Consider the following 18,171-nt stretch of genomic DNA (forward strand, 5'->3'; position numbering starts at 1 on the left):
CCAATTTAGGGGCCGGTGAGAAGGAGACACAAAGGCTTTGTGGGCTTCATGTTGCCAACCCCAGATGGAACTATCACTTATTTATTATTTATTAAATTTGTATACCGCCCTTCATCTGAAGGTCTTGGGGTGGTTCACAGCATAAAAATATAGAATACGCAATAAAAACAAGAACAAAAAAAATTTTTTTTTTAAATGACACCCCTCCCACACAAACACAGTTAAAAGGATTTGGATATAAGAACATATTTCTTAACTGACCATGAAATGTGGGCCAATGTCTCCACTGTCACAAGCTAATTGTCACCAAAATCAAGACCAGCAGTTAGACTTTGAGCATAACTATAATTCATCCACTCTCCCCCAGAAAAGAAACCATTCAAGCCACAATTGTACCTCTCAACTTCTAGGTAGTTGGGTGGGCTGAGTACTTTACCCCATAAAAGGGGGCTTCTAAGCTGGCCCAGCCCAATAAAGATAAATTTCTGAGAGGGAGGATGAAGAGGTTGGATGGTTGGCTCAAGAGACAATGGAGTGCACATCAAGGGGCGAAGTCAAAAGTGACCTCCCTGGGGAACAAGCTGGGCAGCATGTATGGAGGTCCTGGGCTGCCCAGATGACAAGATCATCTCAGCCTCACTGATGTGGTCCAAAGGAAAGCGGGGCAAGTCATTTGGCATCAGCTTGGCTGCAGGAGTTGCTGGAAGGAGCTATACAAGGTGCCATCTAATTGTCTTAGGGGCTCCACACTAGATTTGTGTAGGGTTTATTCCTTCGGCTTTTCTTCTCCCAAAGATATCCCGCAAGGCAACGGGGGAAGAGGAGACATGTCATAAAGATGGCTGTGGAAGGATGTTGGGTAGTCTGGAGTGGGGGAGAATGCCGCAACATGCCAGAACAGAGCCTAGAATGTGCAGGAACAGGCATGATTTTAACACCAAAACCCATAATTAAGATTAAAAATAGGATCCCAATGCCTGGTCATTATCTTAGTGGGTGGGAGAAGTCATGTGGCAGAGAAAAGCCTCACCCTAAACATACCACTTTATCATCCACCTACTGTCTTGTCTTTGTGTGGAAGTGTGTTGGGGGAGAGTAAATGTGTATTTGTTTTACACCATTGTGTTTCCCTCTGCATCTGTGCATTTTTGTCAGGGTGATCAGAATAGATGTTTGTGTGTAGAATTCACATGAAATTTCTGCAGTGGAACTGTTAGTACAAGCCAACTTTCCCCTGAGTGGTGATCCAGATCTGTTGATGTCCTAACCTGATCTACCAATTTGTGATGCACTTATTTTATGAATATAATTTTATTGTTGATTCTATGCTGTTTGCTGCCATATTTTTTTCTTAATGTTGGTCATCTATAAGAAGGATGGAATCAGCCAACATGTCACAAAGTGTGGCAAGATTTTGAGTTCTCCAGAACTCTTCAACAGGGAAGATGTTGTACAAAGCAGGGGGTGAGTAAGATGAGGGAAAAAATACAAAAATTAAGCTGATGATGTAGCCATGAGGTCAGCAGAAAATTTTTGTACTTTGGGTTGTTGTTTTACTTATTGCATCTATATCCCACTTTTATTTGCTCAAGAAGCTCCGGGGGGCATATATGATACTCCCCCCCCCCAGTTAATTCCTACAACAGCCCTGTGAGGTAGGCTAGGTTGAGAGGTAGTGATTGGCCTAAAGTCACCCAGTGAGCTTCATGGCAGAATGGGAATTTGAACTGTGACCTCCTAGTCCGACACTCTACGTAGCTGATGAAGAGTTCTGGAGAACTTTGTGACAAGTTGGTTAGTCTCAATCTTTATTGACCAAAATATCACAACATGCAGCAAGCTTTCAAGTATCGCTAAATGTGGATTTTGGAGTTTAGTGTGCAGTCTCCACCTTGGAATTTAGTCTACAAACTAATCTGATTTCTACAACATCCAACTTAATTTTTGTACTTTTACTTTTCCTAGACCACCCCAATCTCACCTCTGCTTTATGAAATAGTTTGCCTAGTGAAGAACTCAAGAACAGTGCTTGCTAGTATTTCATGATATTTTGGTCAGCTTTAATAAACTTACTGCCCAGCTGTGGATCTCGCAGTTTCGTCACAATTGTGATCTGCTCCTTCTCGTCCCTGAAGGGGATGAGATTGGCAGTCACCTTCCTTTCTCAGTTGCCGCTCCAAAACTGTGGAATGATCTACCGGCTGAGCTACGTCTTGCCTGAATGTTATACTCTTTTAGGAGGACAGTGAAGATGTACCTCTTAAGAACACATGAAGAGGCCTTCTTCATGTACACCATGAATAAAGAGGCAGTGATGGGAACGGCTTTCCTTGAGGAATTTCATCATTCCCCATCACACCTTCTCCATTTTGGGAGAAGCTTCACCTGTTGCATCTATGTAAAATCACTATTCCTCAGCCGCTGGGCTTGACATTTCACCAGGGCAGAAAACACCAAAGGAAAAAGTGGAGTGTGTGTGTGTGTGTGTGTGTGTGTGTGTGTGTGTGGAGAGGACCTAGATAACACTAAGCAAGTGTACAGGTAGCAGAGGCTTGGGGGATCGAGTGGGCAGAAGCTGAACCCATCACTCCTGGGTTCACTGTGTGGTGGGAGAAGGCAGAGCTGGGGCTAAGCCCGGGTGGTGAAGGACCTGGAGGAGAGCAGAAAAAAAACAGGGTTCCTGGTCCTGGGTTCGCTGGAAAGGACTGGCTTAACTTCTTGCAGCTCGTTACTCGAGTCTGTTTTCATGGAAGCTGAGCCCCGCTGAAGTCCGTGGACTTAACTTCGTCCAGCAAAAGCACGCGAAGGGTTTCAGTCTAAGCAGGGCGTCCTCGGGGATGAGAGAGGGGCCACAATCTTCTCCCTTCGCGCCCTGCAGAGCTCAGGGATGATGGGAGTTGTAGTCCAACAACATCTGGGGATCCACAGGTTGAGAAAGGCTGCTCTAAAGGCTCGTGTGCAGTCGGGGGGTCCTGCATACAAGATACATAAATCATATGTATGCATGCATTAATTGCATCGCTTCCTGCAATGCTTCCCAAATGCTGAGCGCAGATTCAGGGGCTGCGCCAAGTTCTGGAGAGGAGGCGGTGGAGGGAAGGGAGACGAGGCAGGGTCTCCGTGGGTCGCGGAGGCGAGCGCCCTCGCCTGGGGTGGGGTGGGGGCTAGGACCCCCCTTGGCTCTCCAGAAGGTGCGCGAGAAGCCACCTCCGCGACCCGCTCCCCCTGTGCGCGAGAGGACGAACGTTGATCTGGGAACCTCTTCGGCGTGAGCCGGTGGGAGAAGCCGCCGCGTTTCCGTCAGGACACTTTTCGCTGCGACACCCACCTCCTCCTCCTCCTCCTCCTCCTCCTCCTCCCCCACCACCTCCAACCTCCCCCCAGGAAGAGCGAGGTAGAAGCCCCCCTCGTTCAGCCCCACCCTGACAGAGACCCTCCCCCCCTCCTCAGGGCACCTCCGGGGTCTCCCCCCCGTCCTCAGTTTCCCCTTCTCTCCCCTGAGGAGCCTGGGCTGCTGGTGGGCAGCTGCAGGGGGAGGCAGCGGGGCAAGAGGGCACCTGGCTCTGGATGCCCACGGCTTTGCTTTCTGGGGGGAGCGGAGGGCACCTGGGGAGGCTTACCTCCCTCTTAGCCTAATATCCCTCTCTGCTATCAAGCGGGGCGGCGGGTTGGTGGGTGGAGGCTGCTGTTGCTGCTAAACTGACGTTTGGAGCCGGATGCCAACTCCCCGAAACCTGAAGGCTTGGATCCGTTTACCTTTGCCAGAACGTGCGTGCCTGCTGGATAGGTGCCACCGATCCCATATATCGCTTCCTCTGGATCATTGCTGCCGGGCAACTTTGCTGCTTCTTGGGTTGCTACTTCTAGATCCGCCTGCCGTGCCTCAGGTGCCAAGGTGGCATTGCTCAATCCCTCCCTCTTTCTTCATGGTAACTTTGGACCTGGGCCGTGTTCTGTTGCCGGCTGCGATCCAACATGCGCCCCGGATTGGTGCCGCTAACTGTTTCGCTCGGATCCGTGCCATCCACTGCCAGCTTGGATCGTAGACTGGAAGACCCCTCTGTTCTCCACTTGGACATTACAGCTTTCTTCACTCCAGGATGGAAGCAAAGGGCATATTCTGGTGCCTGCCTCACCTTGGCATGAGGTTTTGGTGCAGAAATGAGAGTTGAGATTGAGACTTTGGAACGCCACCCAAGCAGGGTAAGTTTGGATCCAGTTCTGCATATGGAGGAAGGGGGCTAACAGAGAGAGAAAGTAACCTGGGTGTCTACCAAGAAAGATCTTTTGGGATTTTGATGCCAGTCCTTAGGCTGGGTGTAAGTCTGCAAGACTAGGAGTTTGGGAAAGCTGTTGCATAACCTAATGACAGGTGGCCTATATTAGCATGTTGATGGAAGAGCCCCAGAGCTGGGGATGGAGGCAGCTGATGCCTACAGAAAGTGGAAGTGCTCCAAGTCCCACCCACCCCACCAAAGCTCCCCCACCATACCTTCCCTCAGCTCCACCCACCAGAGCCATTCCCATTTATTCCACCCCAGCTTTGACCATATGAATGACCATGATAGTTAATTTGATCTTCGGTATCAGTATGCCTCTAAACACCCTGCTTTGTAAGCTTCCCAGAGGCATTTGGCAGAATGTTGGACAAAACCAGAAACGGAGGACAGGCAGAGGAGACGTGTGAATCCCAACCCCACCTTTGACCACACATTCCCACTGCAACAAAAATTGCTTGCAATACTTTGGTATAGCTGAGGTGTAATAATATCAGGACTTTCCCCTCAACAGCCTCAGGTCAGGGATTCTTACAAATTTCTAGGTGTTAGTGAAGAGGTGTATAGATACCATAGACCTAGATTCTGGCACCACATTTCCACGTTTTCTAAGTTCTTTCTATTTTTAGTGGTTCCTTCTCCATGTTGTAACCTCTCCTCCCTCCTTGCCTGAGTAGAGGATGAAATCTTATCACATCTTCCTACTGTGGCCTTTTAGACAGCATTTATTTAGATAGATCCCCTGCCATCTAACTCTGCTGTAATGGTTGATGGTATTATATATACCTGCTATAGATGGGGTAGGCAGGGGTTGTTGCTTTTTCTGTTGAGGGCCACATTCCTTCAGGGGTCATCTTTCAGGGTGGCCAAATGCTAGCAGTAGATGGAGCCAGAATTGATGGGAAGAGCCACAGACATATTTGTTCTGGCTTAACTAATCTGGAATAAACATCACGCTGCTTCTATTTTCACCACTTTTACTTCAAATTAAACTACCACCTCTATACAGGTCTACTCAGAAATAAGCATCACTGGGTTTGATAGGGTTATCCTCAAATAAGTATACAAATACTTTTTTTAAAGTACTGTACAATACAACAAACCAATACAGTTAATGTTCTGGAATGCATTTTCTCAAACTGTACACTGAATACTGGCATACTAGAACATTGGATAGAAGTATGCTTTTAATTGCAATTATTTTTAAAATGTTTTAATCTGTTTCTACTTCGTTTTTATTTTTGATTTGTATATCTGTTTGCCGTCCTGGGCTCATTCGGGAGGAAGGGTGGGATATAAATTCAGGAAGTGATGATGATGATGATGATGATGATGATACAGCGAGAAAAAAATTAAAACTAGTTTATATGTATCATTCAAAATCTTTCCCCTTCTGTTGTTGTTGTTTAGTCGTTTAGTTGTGTCTGACTCTACATGACCCCATGGACCAGAGCACGCCAGGCACTCCTGTAAGGGGAGGAGGAAGAGAGAGAGGGAGAGACAAAAGATGGAAAAAATAAGGAAGAAGCCAACAGGAAGGAGGAACTCGGGGGGGGGGGTGGAAGTATGAGAGTTCAGAGGAAGCTGGAAGCCCCATAAAACAATGTTGGGGGCTTTAGATCACCCACCTGTAGCCTACAGCTCAATAAGATCTGGTTCTTTCCACAAATTGTAAAAAACAAAGGTTGCGTTCACATGCTGCTTTGTACAGTATGTGTCTTTAGGGGTTTTGCTAGGAAGCTTCCTTGGAACTCAACATGTGTGAAATCTCCAAATCTAGGGAAGGAGCAGCCCAGGCAAGTGTGAAGTCAGTCCCTCAATGTCCAATAGGAACAATACTTAATTAAATGTGTATAGGATTGCAGGGTTAGTAGCTTTATTTGCTGGGGCTGTAAGCTTCATAAACGAACCAGCTAAAATTTTGCAGTCCAGTCTTGTTTCCATGTAAGCATGTGTGGCATTGGGCTGTCGACTGAGTAATCAGTAGACACCAAAGTTGTTGGGTAGTGTTGTACAGTAAGGATGCAGTGTAGGTATTGTGGTTCTGATATTGGTGTACCAAGCGTGAATAAGAAAACATTCAAAATGCCTCTTATTCTAAACAATGAGTGGTAGCTGTTCTTTATTACACTGCTAGCTATATTTGGCTTCTCTAAAGGGCTATATTAGTCTCTCTAAAAAGCATCTATATTGAGGGTTGGTTATATGCTATTTATCAATGGAATTGTTTCTTTTAAAAAAAGACAAGTGGGTGACAAAACAATTGCAGTACAGCTCTTTTAATTGGCTGGCAGCTAGGGCTGGGTGATACATCGATGTATCATCCAAAACCTGTTGAAGTCCATATCATGATAACCGTTTCATAATTTTTGATCTGGCAGTATATCACAAATCCTGTGTGTGCGCGTGCGCGTTATGCAAAAATTATGATGTGGGAAAAACTTATTTCAGACATTGTGATACATCAGTATGTTTTGCAATGTTTAGCTGGTGATATATCACAGTGTTGAAAACCAGATATCACCCAGCCCTACTGGCAGCCCTACATAATTGCAGCTCTAAAAGTTGTGTGACCCATATGATTCCCCCCTCACACTTTTCCCAATTAATGTGCTTTCTTTCTTATTGCAGACTTGGCATTCCAACCCAAGGGAATACACATAAGGAGATACTTATGGAGCTGCAGAGACATTCCAAGTCTATAGGAGACCCTCAAAGACCACCAGAAACCTTGGAACCCCTCAATCCACAAGAGCCTGCAAGCCATGTGGGACAACCCATCAAGCTGGAGCTGGGGGGTGAGGGAGGGGGTGTCCAAACATCGCCTCCTAAACTCTCTCGCCCGCCATTGCCTTCTCCTGGTAGCGCCCTCCTTCAGGGTTTGAATGGGCTGCCAGGAGCAGGGAGGCGGGCACTTGTTCCCGGAGGGACAGGAGGCACAGAACAAGGGGAACCCTCTCGATTGGGGCGCTACTTGCTGATTGACAGCCAGGGGCTGCCATACACAGTGCTGGTGGAAGAGGGGGTGGGAGCGGCAGGGGACCCGGAAGGGGGCGGGAGCGGAGGGTCCTTGCGCAAGGTGTACAGCTGCCCCGTGTGCTCACGGACATTTGAGTACCTGTCTTACCTGCAGCGCCACAGCATCACCCACTCGGAGAGCAAGCCCCACGTCTGCCGGGCATGCGGCAAGGCCTTCAAGCGCACGTCCCACTTGGAGCGCCACAAGTACACCCACTCGGGCCGGAAGCCCCACCAGTGCCCCATCTGCCAGCGCAGCTTCCGTGACTCGGGGGAGCTCTCGCACCACCAGCGGGTGCACACGGGGGAGCGGCCCTACCAGTGCGAGGCCTGCCACATGCGCTTTGGGGAGCGCAACACCCTTCAGAGGCACATCCGCCGGAAGCACCGCCTGCAGCTCCTCCCAACGCCATAAAGGCTGGCCTTTTCGAGACTGACGTTGTGCCACGAGAGCATTCGCATGAGAACCTCGCTGCCCACCCAGGCCTTAGACATCTACCACCTGGGTGCAGCTAGCACCCACCCATGCTACGGCAACCCTGGCCTGCAAATGCCTCCCCGTGTCTTTACGGACCTGATACTTCTCCATTTGCTGGCCCAATGACTAGCTGTTCCGTGGGGAAAATGGGAATGGAGAACCACACCCACCTATGCCACAAACTATCCGGCATGCGATAGCCAGCTTGCAAAATCCCAGCTTAGGTCCCTTCTGCCTTCTCAGGCCGCAAGGACTTGGTATGGACACACTGGCCTACCTAACGCCTTTTGTAGAACCTTGTCTATCCCATCTGTCTGTGCTCCTCGCAACCTGGCAGGGGGATTCTTTGCCTCCTGCTTTGTCCCCACCCGAGTTTCCACTACCCCCGTAGGTCACTCACATCCAGCATGGATTCACGGGCCGAGCTCTGCAACACAGAGCATTGCCTGCTAGCATCTGTTTCTGCCACAGTGTCGTAGGGAGAAGTTCTTGTGGCATATTGGGGATATGTGGAGGGAGGAATCCAGCAGACCCTGCCTAGAACCTGGCGAAGACACTGTCCCCTCTGCGTATGCCTGGAGGGTATGCTATCATGCAGAATGGCAATGCATGCCTGTTAAAAACCTCCTCATCTGCAGACTTGGCCTTCAAATCTACTAGGGGCTAGCCCTCTCATGTATGCATTGCGTCCCACAGACACAGTACGGAGACCTCAGCCTGTCAGGAAAACTAGCGCATGCCTATTTTGGGAAGATCTGCTTTGCTTTCATGCAGAATTTGGTTCCAGATTAAGAGCAGGTGGTGGGCAGCCATGAAGAGAACTCTCCTTATTCTACAATAGCCATGCAGGGCTTCCAGTTGAATTTAGCGAGAGGTTCAAATCAAATCTGGCTCTTTATTCTTTATTTTGAGTCCCCTGCAAGCGTCTCATACAGCTGCATGTCTACTTGGTGTACGATGGAGGCTGTGGCCTTGAATCCTGACATTCCACCTCAAGAACGCCTGGGCCCAAATTTCTCCCCCTCCTTCCCTTACAATAAAGAGCCTATTGAAGGAGCATAAGCAAGAGGCTAGAGAAGGCTGGGTGGGACATCAGATGAATTCCATGTGCAGGAAGAAAGTCACTTTTCTTTAAGGCAGTGCCCAAATTACAGGGGAGCCAGAGAGGGCCTGGCACCCTTTACCTGTTGCAGCAGCCCCCTTGGCTACTGCTTTTTGAAGGCTACGGGGGACCACAATTTGGCTAAAATTAGAAGGATTGGGGGGGTTGCATTTCCTTAAGGCTCCTCCTAACCTGCTCTTCCATCTATAAAGCACTGCTTTAATGAATTCTGGCTCTGCATTATTATTATTATTTAAAAAATCTAGATGGGGAGTATGGGCATTGAAGGATGGAATATGGGATATTCCCCAACTTACCAGCCTTAACAGTCTCTTATTTCCAAACCCTCCAGATTTTTCCAGGGAAACAGAGTTGGTGATTCTACATTCCTTCCAGCGGCTGCTGCTGCTGCTGCTACTGGTAGTCCAGCCTCCAGATCAGAGCCATGTGTGGACCCATCAACTCTGGTCAGGCCTTGTTTTCTTCTGCCCCCTAATTAGAACCATTTCAACCAGCTTCCCAAAGAGTTGCAGGCCACGGTCTATATACTTACGGGGTGGGTGGGTTTCAACCCCAGATATGCAGCAACAGAACATGTTGGTCTTCATCCCAGGCTTACTGCCTGTGGGATGTATGTGATAAGACTGCTGTGGTTTCCTACAATAATTAACAAACATAGAATCTCTGTTTCCTCGACAGGGAGAAACAATCAGGAGACATCGATATACAGGCATGTGTTCCAAGGTATCGGCTAGCCTGGTACCTCCAAAGCTTGCCAGGGAGATTCCTGGATCATGTTTCCTCTGCTTCATATTTAGTGTGGAATTTTTAAACTGTGTGTGTCTTCCTTTTTTTTTTTAATTAAAAACAATCCTCTGGGGTTTTGGTTCATCTTTGTGTGCTAAACGAATAAAGTTCTGCTGTGTTACTTCCATTTCGTTGAGAGGATGTAGATCCGTTGGCAAGAATTTGGCCCTTTGCTGGGTTTGAGAAGAGTGCCTTTCAGCTGTGTAACTTCTAGACATTTGCAAAAGGTCTCTTCTCAAGATGTGGAGAATCAGTTGATTTTCTTGAACATAGAAAGGGGGGTGGGTGCTATAAGCTCAGGGGTAGAGCAGCTGCTCTCCATTGCAGATGGTCCTTGGTTCAATCCCTGACATCTCCAGGTAGGGCTTAGGGAAACTCCGCTCTGAAACCATGGATTGCTGCTGCCTGGCATTGTGGAGTGGACAAAACAGATGGCTCAATGGTCTGTCTCGGCTTTCTCTAAAGAGGTTTTGTTGAAGGAGGAAGTGTGGGATGCGCACTGAACGTAGCATCCTTTTATGAACTCTTTTGTTTTTACAAAAACCAAATATGCGTCAAGAATCTGCCAGCTGAGTACTCAAAATATGTAAATGTAAGTATATCACTTGTTCTGCATAAGCTTTCTCAGCTACATGTTTTATTATGAACCCAACGTTTGCATTTCCAGAGAATTTGGAATGCTTATTATTTTAGTTTTAAAAGCTGGGTATGTTAGCCTACCAGGATAAAGTGGTACAGGAACATGAGCACAGAGGTCATAGAGTAAATGCTCGTTTTCCCAGTTTGACCCATACATTGGCCAAGCAGTCCAGAACCTTGCTTTGGGGGAGGGGAGGTGGAACGAAAGCAGGCGTGCTTGGAAATGCAAATTCTCCTTTGAAAAACTGCATACAGAATTGTTCAAAGCAAACTGACATCAGTGCAGAATATGTTTTAGGGTGTACATACTGGTTCGATGACACCCTGCTCCCCAGTCTAGAGAGAAAAGATAAAAGTTGTTACAGCTGAGAGGCTGGTATGGCAGTATATGTTATAAATAGATTTTTAAACCTGCTTTTTCATGAGGAAGTTGTATGGAATTGTGTGTGATGTGGGGGAAGTGGACAGGGAGGAAAAAACCCTCTCTCTCAGGGCCATCCTGAGAACGTTAGAAGATTCCATTTGCTCCCACAGTATGAAGTGCTAGCCACCAACCCAGACAGACAAATTCATGGAGGATGAAACTACAGATAGCTACTAATCACAATGGCTGTGTTCTACCACCCAGTGTTGGAGGCAGTGTGTCTCTGAAGACCAGTCACAAAAGGGGAGAGGGCTGTTTCAATCATGCCTTGCTTGTGGTCTTCCCATCGGCATCTGGTTCACCACTGAAAGAACAGGATGGGGGGGTGTTCTTATGCTCTCGTGAGAATAAAGATGCAAACGCGATTTTAAACTGCAACACGAGCATTTGGAATCGCAGAAAGTGCTTTGCAGCACAGACCCTTTTCTAATTCATCCTGGTTTATTACACCGCGGATAAAGCGTATTTGAACATAGCTAAATCACAGAACCAGCCTCTGATTCTCCCTACTTTGCAAGCGGGGCGCCTGTGTCTTTAAACGAGGGGAAGGAGGTGGGGCGGGGGGGAAAGAGTGGTCATGTATTGCTTGTATTTCTGACTGCAGACAAAAAGCCAGGGCCATCTCCCAGTTCCCTTTAATTTCCCTTTTGGTTGCGCTTAAAGGGGAGGTGCGCATTCGGGATGGGGAGGAGGGAAAAGGGGGAGGGGAGTTTTCCCAACTGTTTCTTCCCCCTGAAGGAGACGGAAAGTTGCACAGGGACGGCGGCGGCGCTGCAGAATCTCCCCGGTACCAGCCTGGATGGAGCAAGTACAGGTGAGGGATTCCTTTGTGGAGCAGGAGGAGGGGATGCCAGCGGCCAGGAGTGGCTGCCGGGTACAGTGCCCGAGGATGAGTAGGGGACTCGCGTGCCAATGGGGGGGGCAGGCGGGGGGGGGGGAGAGGGAGGGACAAAGGGACCCCGAAGTCAACCCAGAGGCGCGGGGCGGTGGGCTTGCAGCACGAGCACCGTCGATGGCGCTCCCCTCGCCAGCGGCGGGTCCCCTGCCCTCCACCTTTGGCCATGCTCGCCCAGCTCCGGGCCATTGTTCTCTCCGCCAAGAAGCCGGACTCGTTCAGGGAGGAGGACGAGCGGGATCTGTTTGGAGATCGCAACTGGGGGCGGGGGGGGGGGGGGAGAGAGAGATCTAGACAGGGTTGGGACGCTTTTGGCTGGCAGCCAGGATGCCCGGGAGGGAGGGAGGGGGCCGGTGAAATTTGGAGGGCAGGCGGCTTGGCTGCCAGGCTTGGAGGGTGTGGGGCGGGTTAAGAGCCCCGGAGGGGAACTCGGGAGCCGGGACGCTGGGCTGGGCTCTTTGATTGGTTCAGAGGCTCCAGCGAAAGGGGCCTAGGAGGTAAGAAAGCAAGATTTGGGGCAGGTGGGGCTGCTAGGGTCAAGGATGGCATTTTCTGGGCCAGGCCGAAAGCTCATCCAGCCGGAGGCGCTCACAAGCAGGGCTGGGTAAAGATGATGGTGGCCCTTCTTGTTTACCTCCCACCCCCACCCGCACCTCTGATTTAGAGGTAAACAGCCTTTTCACATGGAGTTTCCCTGCAGTGATCCTGGGTTGTCTGGGAAGGGAGCAGCAGACTTGGAGTTGGGATGCTTCGGATGAGCATTGAAAACAGTGAAGTCCAGCCAGTCAGCTTGGTGGTCAGGATGCCTGGGTTCCTTGGGCGAGGATTTAAACCAGGGAAAGATTTGGGTTAGAACTAAGAGATGAACAAGTTATCTGGGAAGTTCAGGACACACTGGCTGTGCGGGAGACTCCTGCATCCTTGGGTGTAGAGCAGGGGAAGGCAACCTAAGGCCCATGGGCTGGATGCGGCCCAATCGCTTTCTCTATCCGGCCCACGGACGGTCCGAGAATCAGCGTGTTTTTGCATGGGTAGAATGTGCCCTTTTATTAAAAATGCATCTCTGGGTTATTTGTGGGGCATAGGAATTCTTTCGGTCCCCCCCCCCAAACTATAGTCCGGCCCACCACATGGTCTGAGGGACCCTGACAGCTGAAAAAGGTTGCTGACCCCCGGTGTAGAGTGAGGTCTGATTTAAGCTTGGGATACCAGACATGCTTGTTTATTCATTTAAAGTATTTGTACCCAACTCAAGCACATTAAAACACATTGTAAAGGCTTTGTAGTAAGTTCTGCTTCTAGCTGAAATTCAACGAGAACTATGCTAGAGAATTCTGGAAGATGATTAATACAGAATTAAAAGAGATCCTTAAGATCACATTTTCCAAAAGACCTGAGGCCTTTCTATTAGGATATCCTGAAAAAGGCACTCAATCTCTTTTTAAATGCAACCAGCACAGCTAAAGTGGTATATGCGAAGAAATGGAAAGAAAAAAAGATTCCCACGAAAGAAATATGGCAGAATAAATTGATGGAATACACAGAATTAGTAACTATGAACACAAAACTAAGAAATAAGGATGAGTCACGGATAAGAGATGAGTGGAAGTGTTTTGAAAAGTATCTCAGAGGGTATAATAGTCAGTTTAACCTACAAGTAGGAATGAACATAAGAGCAGCAGATAACATTAAATAAAGGAAGATTTGTGACAAAAATGGGTGGAATAATAGATTATGCAGGTGACAAAAGACTACCTAGATCGCCATGGAGAGTTAGACTGGGAAGTCCAAGGATAAAAAATGATGATGATTATTTTATGGTCTATATATAAGTTGTAAAAATGCATAAACAAAGAGAAAGAAAGAAAGAGAGAGAGAGAGAGAGAGAGAGAGAGAGAGAGAGAGAAAGATTCAATGGGCTCACACAAGAGTGAACCTTTCTGTGGCCACATGGAGTCTGGGGAATTGTCTGCCCAAGGAGACCCTTCTGGTGTTTCCTCTGATAATTTTTTGCCATTGCTTTAAGACAGATCAATTCCAGCTGACATTTGTTTAATTGGAGGATTTTTATTTCCTTAAATATTTTAACTGCTGCTGTCTTGTTTTCATATTGTTCTCAACTGACCAGCTTAACTTGGTTACATTGATGTTGCTTTTATATTTTGCTTTTAGCCTCATTGGGCATTCTTAGATAGAAAGTCTGAGTAGAAATTTACTTAAATGAAAGTGGCATGTGGGCTTGGGTTAGGGAAGGGAGGTGAATTACATTCGCAGCCCCCTATTCCCTGATTCCTTCAGGATTTAGCCGAATCATCTCCTTCCTCTTCAGCCTTCTAAAAGCAATAGGTAAGGAAACCAGGCCTCTACTGCTCCCTGTGTAATTCAAGCTCTGGCTATTTGATCTGCCCACCCTACCCGCTCTGTTTACATCTCTGTCTTTCCTGCTATTTCCAGGGGAAGATGCTGTGAAGCAGGCATTCTGCTGGTGTGGACTCGCCGATGGAAATCCAGCTGGTTAGAGTGAAAGAAGAGGCAACTCCAGGATTGCCCCCCGTCTGCCCGCTGTGCCAGGAGGAGCTGCCGAGTCTTGCTGGGCCCAAAGGGCAGGCTCCACAATGCCAGGGCTGCAAAAGCCTCTTGGTCGAGCCCCGGGGATGGTTGCCTGGCAACCAAGAGGCCCTGTCCTTCCTTGCCGAGAGGCCTTACAGCTGCTCCTTCTGCCCCAAGCGCTTCAAGAGGGCCTCAGACCGACGCGACCATGAGCGGGTGCATACAGGCGAAAGGCCGTATGGCTGTGGCATCTGTGGCAAGCGTTTTACTCAGAGCTCAGTGCTCTCTGGCCACATGCGCATTCATACTGGTGAGCGGCCCTTCCGCTGCGGCGTCTGCTTTAAGTCGTTCAACAACGGCTCCAACTTCCGCAAGCACCAGCGCATCCACGGGCAACCGTTTGGCTACGGCGACAAGGCAGGCGACGGGAAGGACTGTGCCTTCCTACCTGAGAATAAGTTGAGCCAGCTGGTGGAAAGACAAGGTGGCTACAGTATAAGCCCCGGTCTGCTGCCCAGACAAAATGGCTGCCAGGTCGTCAAAGAACTGAGGGAAGGCGAGAACAAGAGAGGCCATGACCCAAACAGCCCTTATGTGAACGGCTTTTGCCAGGATAGTGGCCTGAGGCAACCTGGTGATGATGTGGACCATTTCAAGCAAAGTAGACTAAGGGGAGATAATGCTAGTTGTGGCCCTAACCGTGAACTGAGGCAAAGTAGCCATTCTAAGGGTCTACGGCAGGCAAGTGATAGCAAAGGTGGACTGGGGGGAAATGGTGGCACTGGCCAGGGACCGATGCAAAATGGCCACAGTTTCAGACGCCAAAAGTATGTTGGTGGTGAAAATCCCACTATAGGCCTGAGGCAAAATAGAGCAGAGGGAAGTCACACTCAGGGAGAACAGAAGCATCATGTCAGCAGCCACAATGGCAAGCTACAGTTAGACGACGGCATTTGTGGGAAAGGCCTTTTGGAAGCTGGTAGCCACAAGCTGAGTCAAGAGAGTGGAGTTGTGGGCTGTTTAGTAAGGAGAACAAACGACGACTACCTCAAGGGCCCAAAGCATAGTAGTGGGGAGAGCATTGGTGCCCACGTAAAGCAGAATGGCAGAGGGGAATGCCCTGTCAGTGCACTGAATCCAAGCAGGCGCCTCAGCACCTCAGTGTCAAGACAAAATGGCCACCATGGAATCGCTGCCCATGACCTCAGACAAAATGGTGCTGGCCACTTCAGATTGCTGAGGCAAGATGGCAGCAGCAACAAGCAGAAAGAGGTGGCATTTCAAGCGTGTGCCCCGGGGAAGATTAATGCTCTCACAGCAAAAGTGTCTGTCTGGTCCTGTCCTGATTGGGAAGAGACCGATTTGGAGACAAGAAGCGAAAGGGGGGAATTTGAAGGATGCTCTCCCTTGGACATGCCTGCTGGTGTATCTCCCTGGGAACTGGAGAGCCCTGAGCCATGTTCTCTGCCTTACGATATTTCCACATCTCCTGGTCATGGCTCCTTACAAGAGGAGTTTAGAAGCACCGCTCAGCACTGGGAAGAGGGGGGCTCTGCACCTTGCTTTCCTTTCCAAGATCCCGAGCCTTATGATCAGCCCTCTCAGTCAGCATTCGATTCCAAGCCTTTCCTCTGCTTTGCATGCCCCAAGCAGTTCCGTCGTGCCACAGATCTGAAGGAGCACCTGCGGGTGCACACGGGTGAACGGCCCTTTGGGTGTGCTGTCTGTGGCAAGAGGTTCACGCAGAGCTCAGCCCTGGCCACTCACCGGAGACTGCACACTGGGGAGAAGCCCTTTGAATGTGCCGTGTGCTGCCGGCGCTTCAATAACTCTTCCAATTTTGCCAAGCATCGCCGGCTTCATGGGCAGGAGGGTGCTGGGCCTGGTGGTAAAGTGGTGGCGAAAGACCAATGGAGTGCCAAGTCACAGTGACTCTTGAGGAGGAAGTTCTCCATGGGGAGATGGCACACTGTAGCTGTTGGCAGAGCTGCGTGTACTTCTGCACCGTTGCAACAGTAGATGCTGATTTCAGTGTCTTTGAGAATCTCATTTTTAACTTTGTAGAAAACAGCAAGCTTCTAGCCGAGGCTTCCTCAGCCTCAGCCCTTCAGATGTTTTTGGCTTACAACTCCCATGATCCTTAGCTAGCAGGCCCAGTGGTCAGGGATGATGGGAACTGTAGTCTCAAAACATCTGGAGGGCTGAGGTTGAGGAAGCCTGTTCTAGACCCACAGGTGTGTTTTGGATAGAATGCCAAACGATGGTTCTATGTTTCATGAGCAAGCCTTGGGTGTGGGCTACTTACCCCCTCTTATTGTTCTTTCTGGTTCTTTGCAAATAAGAGATTTTCTGCAAACTAGACCTAGAGATTAGAATCAAACCATGGTTTCTAATTCTGGCTTGCAAGTAAAATATGGGTGATTTAATCAAAGTTAACAAAGTACAGGAGGAAATTGGAGCAAGGGGGCGGGGAGGGAGCAGTCGGTAGTGCAGTTACTCAAGAAAGGGTATTTTATGCAGCAACACTATGTGGAACTCTCCCCCATGGGATATTTGTTTGGTCCCTACAGGAGAAATCTTTTAACATAAATTGAAAACACTTTTATTTACCCAGGCTTTGGGGTCAAACTTGAGTTTTGCAATTCTCAAGGTAGTATGCTGCTGCCGCTGCCAACAATATTTGTTTTATTTGTAGCTTTAGGCCACCCTGTGCTCCTATTGGGTGAGGTACAACAATGATGTATTAATAAGTCTAAAGGCTCGATTATGTAACGTGTGGTTTGGCATTCCATCTAAATGTAGTCATAGGCTTGAGGGCTAGGATCTTGCAGCTCTTTTTGTTTGTTTGTTTGCAATTACCTGTGAACCAAATCTTACTACTTTTCTTGGTTTGGGCATTACATCTGAACCAAACTAATGAAGAGAGAGGCCTAAAGTGCATTGCTAATGGTCGGTAACATTTCTGAAATTGGGGCAAGGAGTTGCTGAGCACTTCTAGAAACCAGCGCCTTCTACAGGTGTCTGCCCCTTCCCACTGCTAGCAGAAGAAAAATGGTGTTAAGCAAGTTATCGTTTACTTAATTTGTGTAACTGTACACAATTGCTAGAGTGCAGATGGTTTGGGCTGCAATCCTATATCAGTTTTCTTGGAAGAAAGCCCAATGAACTCATTAGACTTACTTCTGAGTAGACATAGGATTGTACTAATAGATACCAACACTAGGTATACTGATGCAGTATTGAGTTGTTGTTGCTTTTTTAAAAAAGCAGATGCATGGTCCTGCTCATAGCGATCATAACCCACAATTTCTAATGTGTGTTTTTACCCTCAGGAGGGCAAATCTGAAATGATTTTTTAAAATGCATTTGAAAAGAGCTATAAGTAAATAAAGAGGATGAAAATCAAGATTTGTTCATGTTACAACAAGTTGGGGAAAAGGTCTTTAGAAGAAAGGTCCCCCAGTCTTGTAAAAGTTGTAAGCAGAAATCCAAAGGTAGAAATAAAATATTCTGAAAAGTTGTAGCCACGTTTACAACCAAATTATTCTTGACATTTTGCTTTGCAAGCACTAGCCAGTTAAAAAATAATTTGTTATAACATAGTTGAATTTGCATATAACCCCAATGGAAAAATTTAGGTAGAAAAATTTGTTGAACCAACCTCTCAGGCTACTTGCTGTTACCAAAGATAGTTCCATTCCAAATATTATCAGTTTAGACCCCTCAGTCACACATCAAACACTTTATGAAAACTCTTTTGTTTTTTAGCTTTCCCCCAAGACTAGGCATTCTCAGTTCTGCATTTCTCATTGCAGATCTTGCAGTGTAAACATTTGAAGTTTACGTGGTCTCCTCCCAGGGGTGGGTTTTGACAGCCATTTCCTATATGCAGCACTTTTGCTTCATTGTCTGAGCTGGGTGCATTGTACCAATCTCGCAAGAGAGAAAAAATCCATGTTGAAAGTATTACTTGCCTCCAGT

General features: G+C 48.1%; 2 protein-coding genes across 4 annotated transcripts; both read left to right on the forward strand.

Annotated features, from left to right (window-relative positions):
* Positions 1-4,032: 4,032 nt before the first annotated feature.
* LOC128400781 (zinc finger protein 581-like) lies at positions 4,033-9,809 on the forward strand. The gene is made up of 2 exons (XM_053363270.1): positions 4,033-4,203; positions 6,909-9,809. The coding sequence occupies exon 2, from the start codon at positions 6,952-6,954 to the stop codon at positions 7,708-7,710; it is 759 nt and encodes a 252-aa protein (XP_053219245.1). The 5' UTR covers positions 4,033-4,203; positions 6,909-6,951; the 3' UTR covers positions 7,711-9,809.
* A 1,603-nt stretch (positions 9,810-11,412) lies between these two features.
* On the forward strand, positions 11,413-17,713 carry LOC128400780 (zinc finger protein 420-like). 3 transcript variants are annotated; one of them, XM_053363267.1, is made up of 2 exons: positions 11,413-11,559; positions 14,095-17,713. In XM_053363267.1, the coding sequence occupies exon 2, from the start codon at positions 14,140-14,142 to the stop codon at positions 16,120-16,122; it is 1,983 nt and encodes a 660-aa protein (XP_053219242.1). In that variant the 5' UTR covers positions 11,413-11,559; positions 14,095-14,139; the 3' UTR covers positions 16,123-17,713. The 3 variants fall into 3 exon arrangements, with proteins under 3 accessions (XP_053219242.1, XP_053219243.1, XP_053219244.1); XM_053363268.1 differs by having other exon boundaries at positions 11,413-11,553; XM_053363269.1 differs by lacking the exon at positions 11,413-11,559 and adding an exon at positions 12,798-13,986.
* Positions 17,714-18,171: the final 458 nt, after the last annotated feature.

This window comes from Podarcis raffonei, chromosome 13 (assembly GCF_027172205.1).
Source record: "Podarcis raffonei isolate rPodRaf1 chromosome 13, rPodRaf1.pri, whole genome shotgun sequence".
In the NCBI taxonomy this organism is placed as follows: Eukaryota; Metazoa; Chordata; class Lepidosauria; order Squamata; family Lacertidae; genus Podarcis; species Podarcis raffonei.

Bases quoted from the DNA above. Each gene is read 5' to 3' on its own strand.
- LOC128400781 (XM_053363270.1), top strand. From the start codon at position 6,952: ATGGAGCTGCAGAGACATTCCAAGTCTATAGGAGACCCTCAAAGACCA.
- LOC128400780 (XM_053363267.1), top strand. From the start codon at position 14,140: ATGGAAATCCAGCTGGTTAGAGTGAAAGAAGAGGCAACTCCAGGATTG.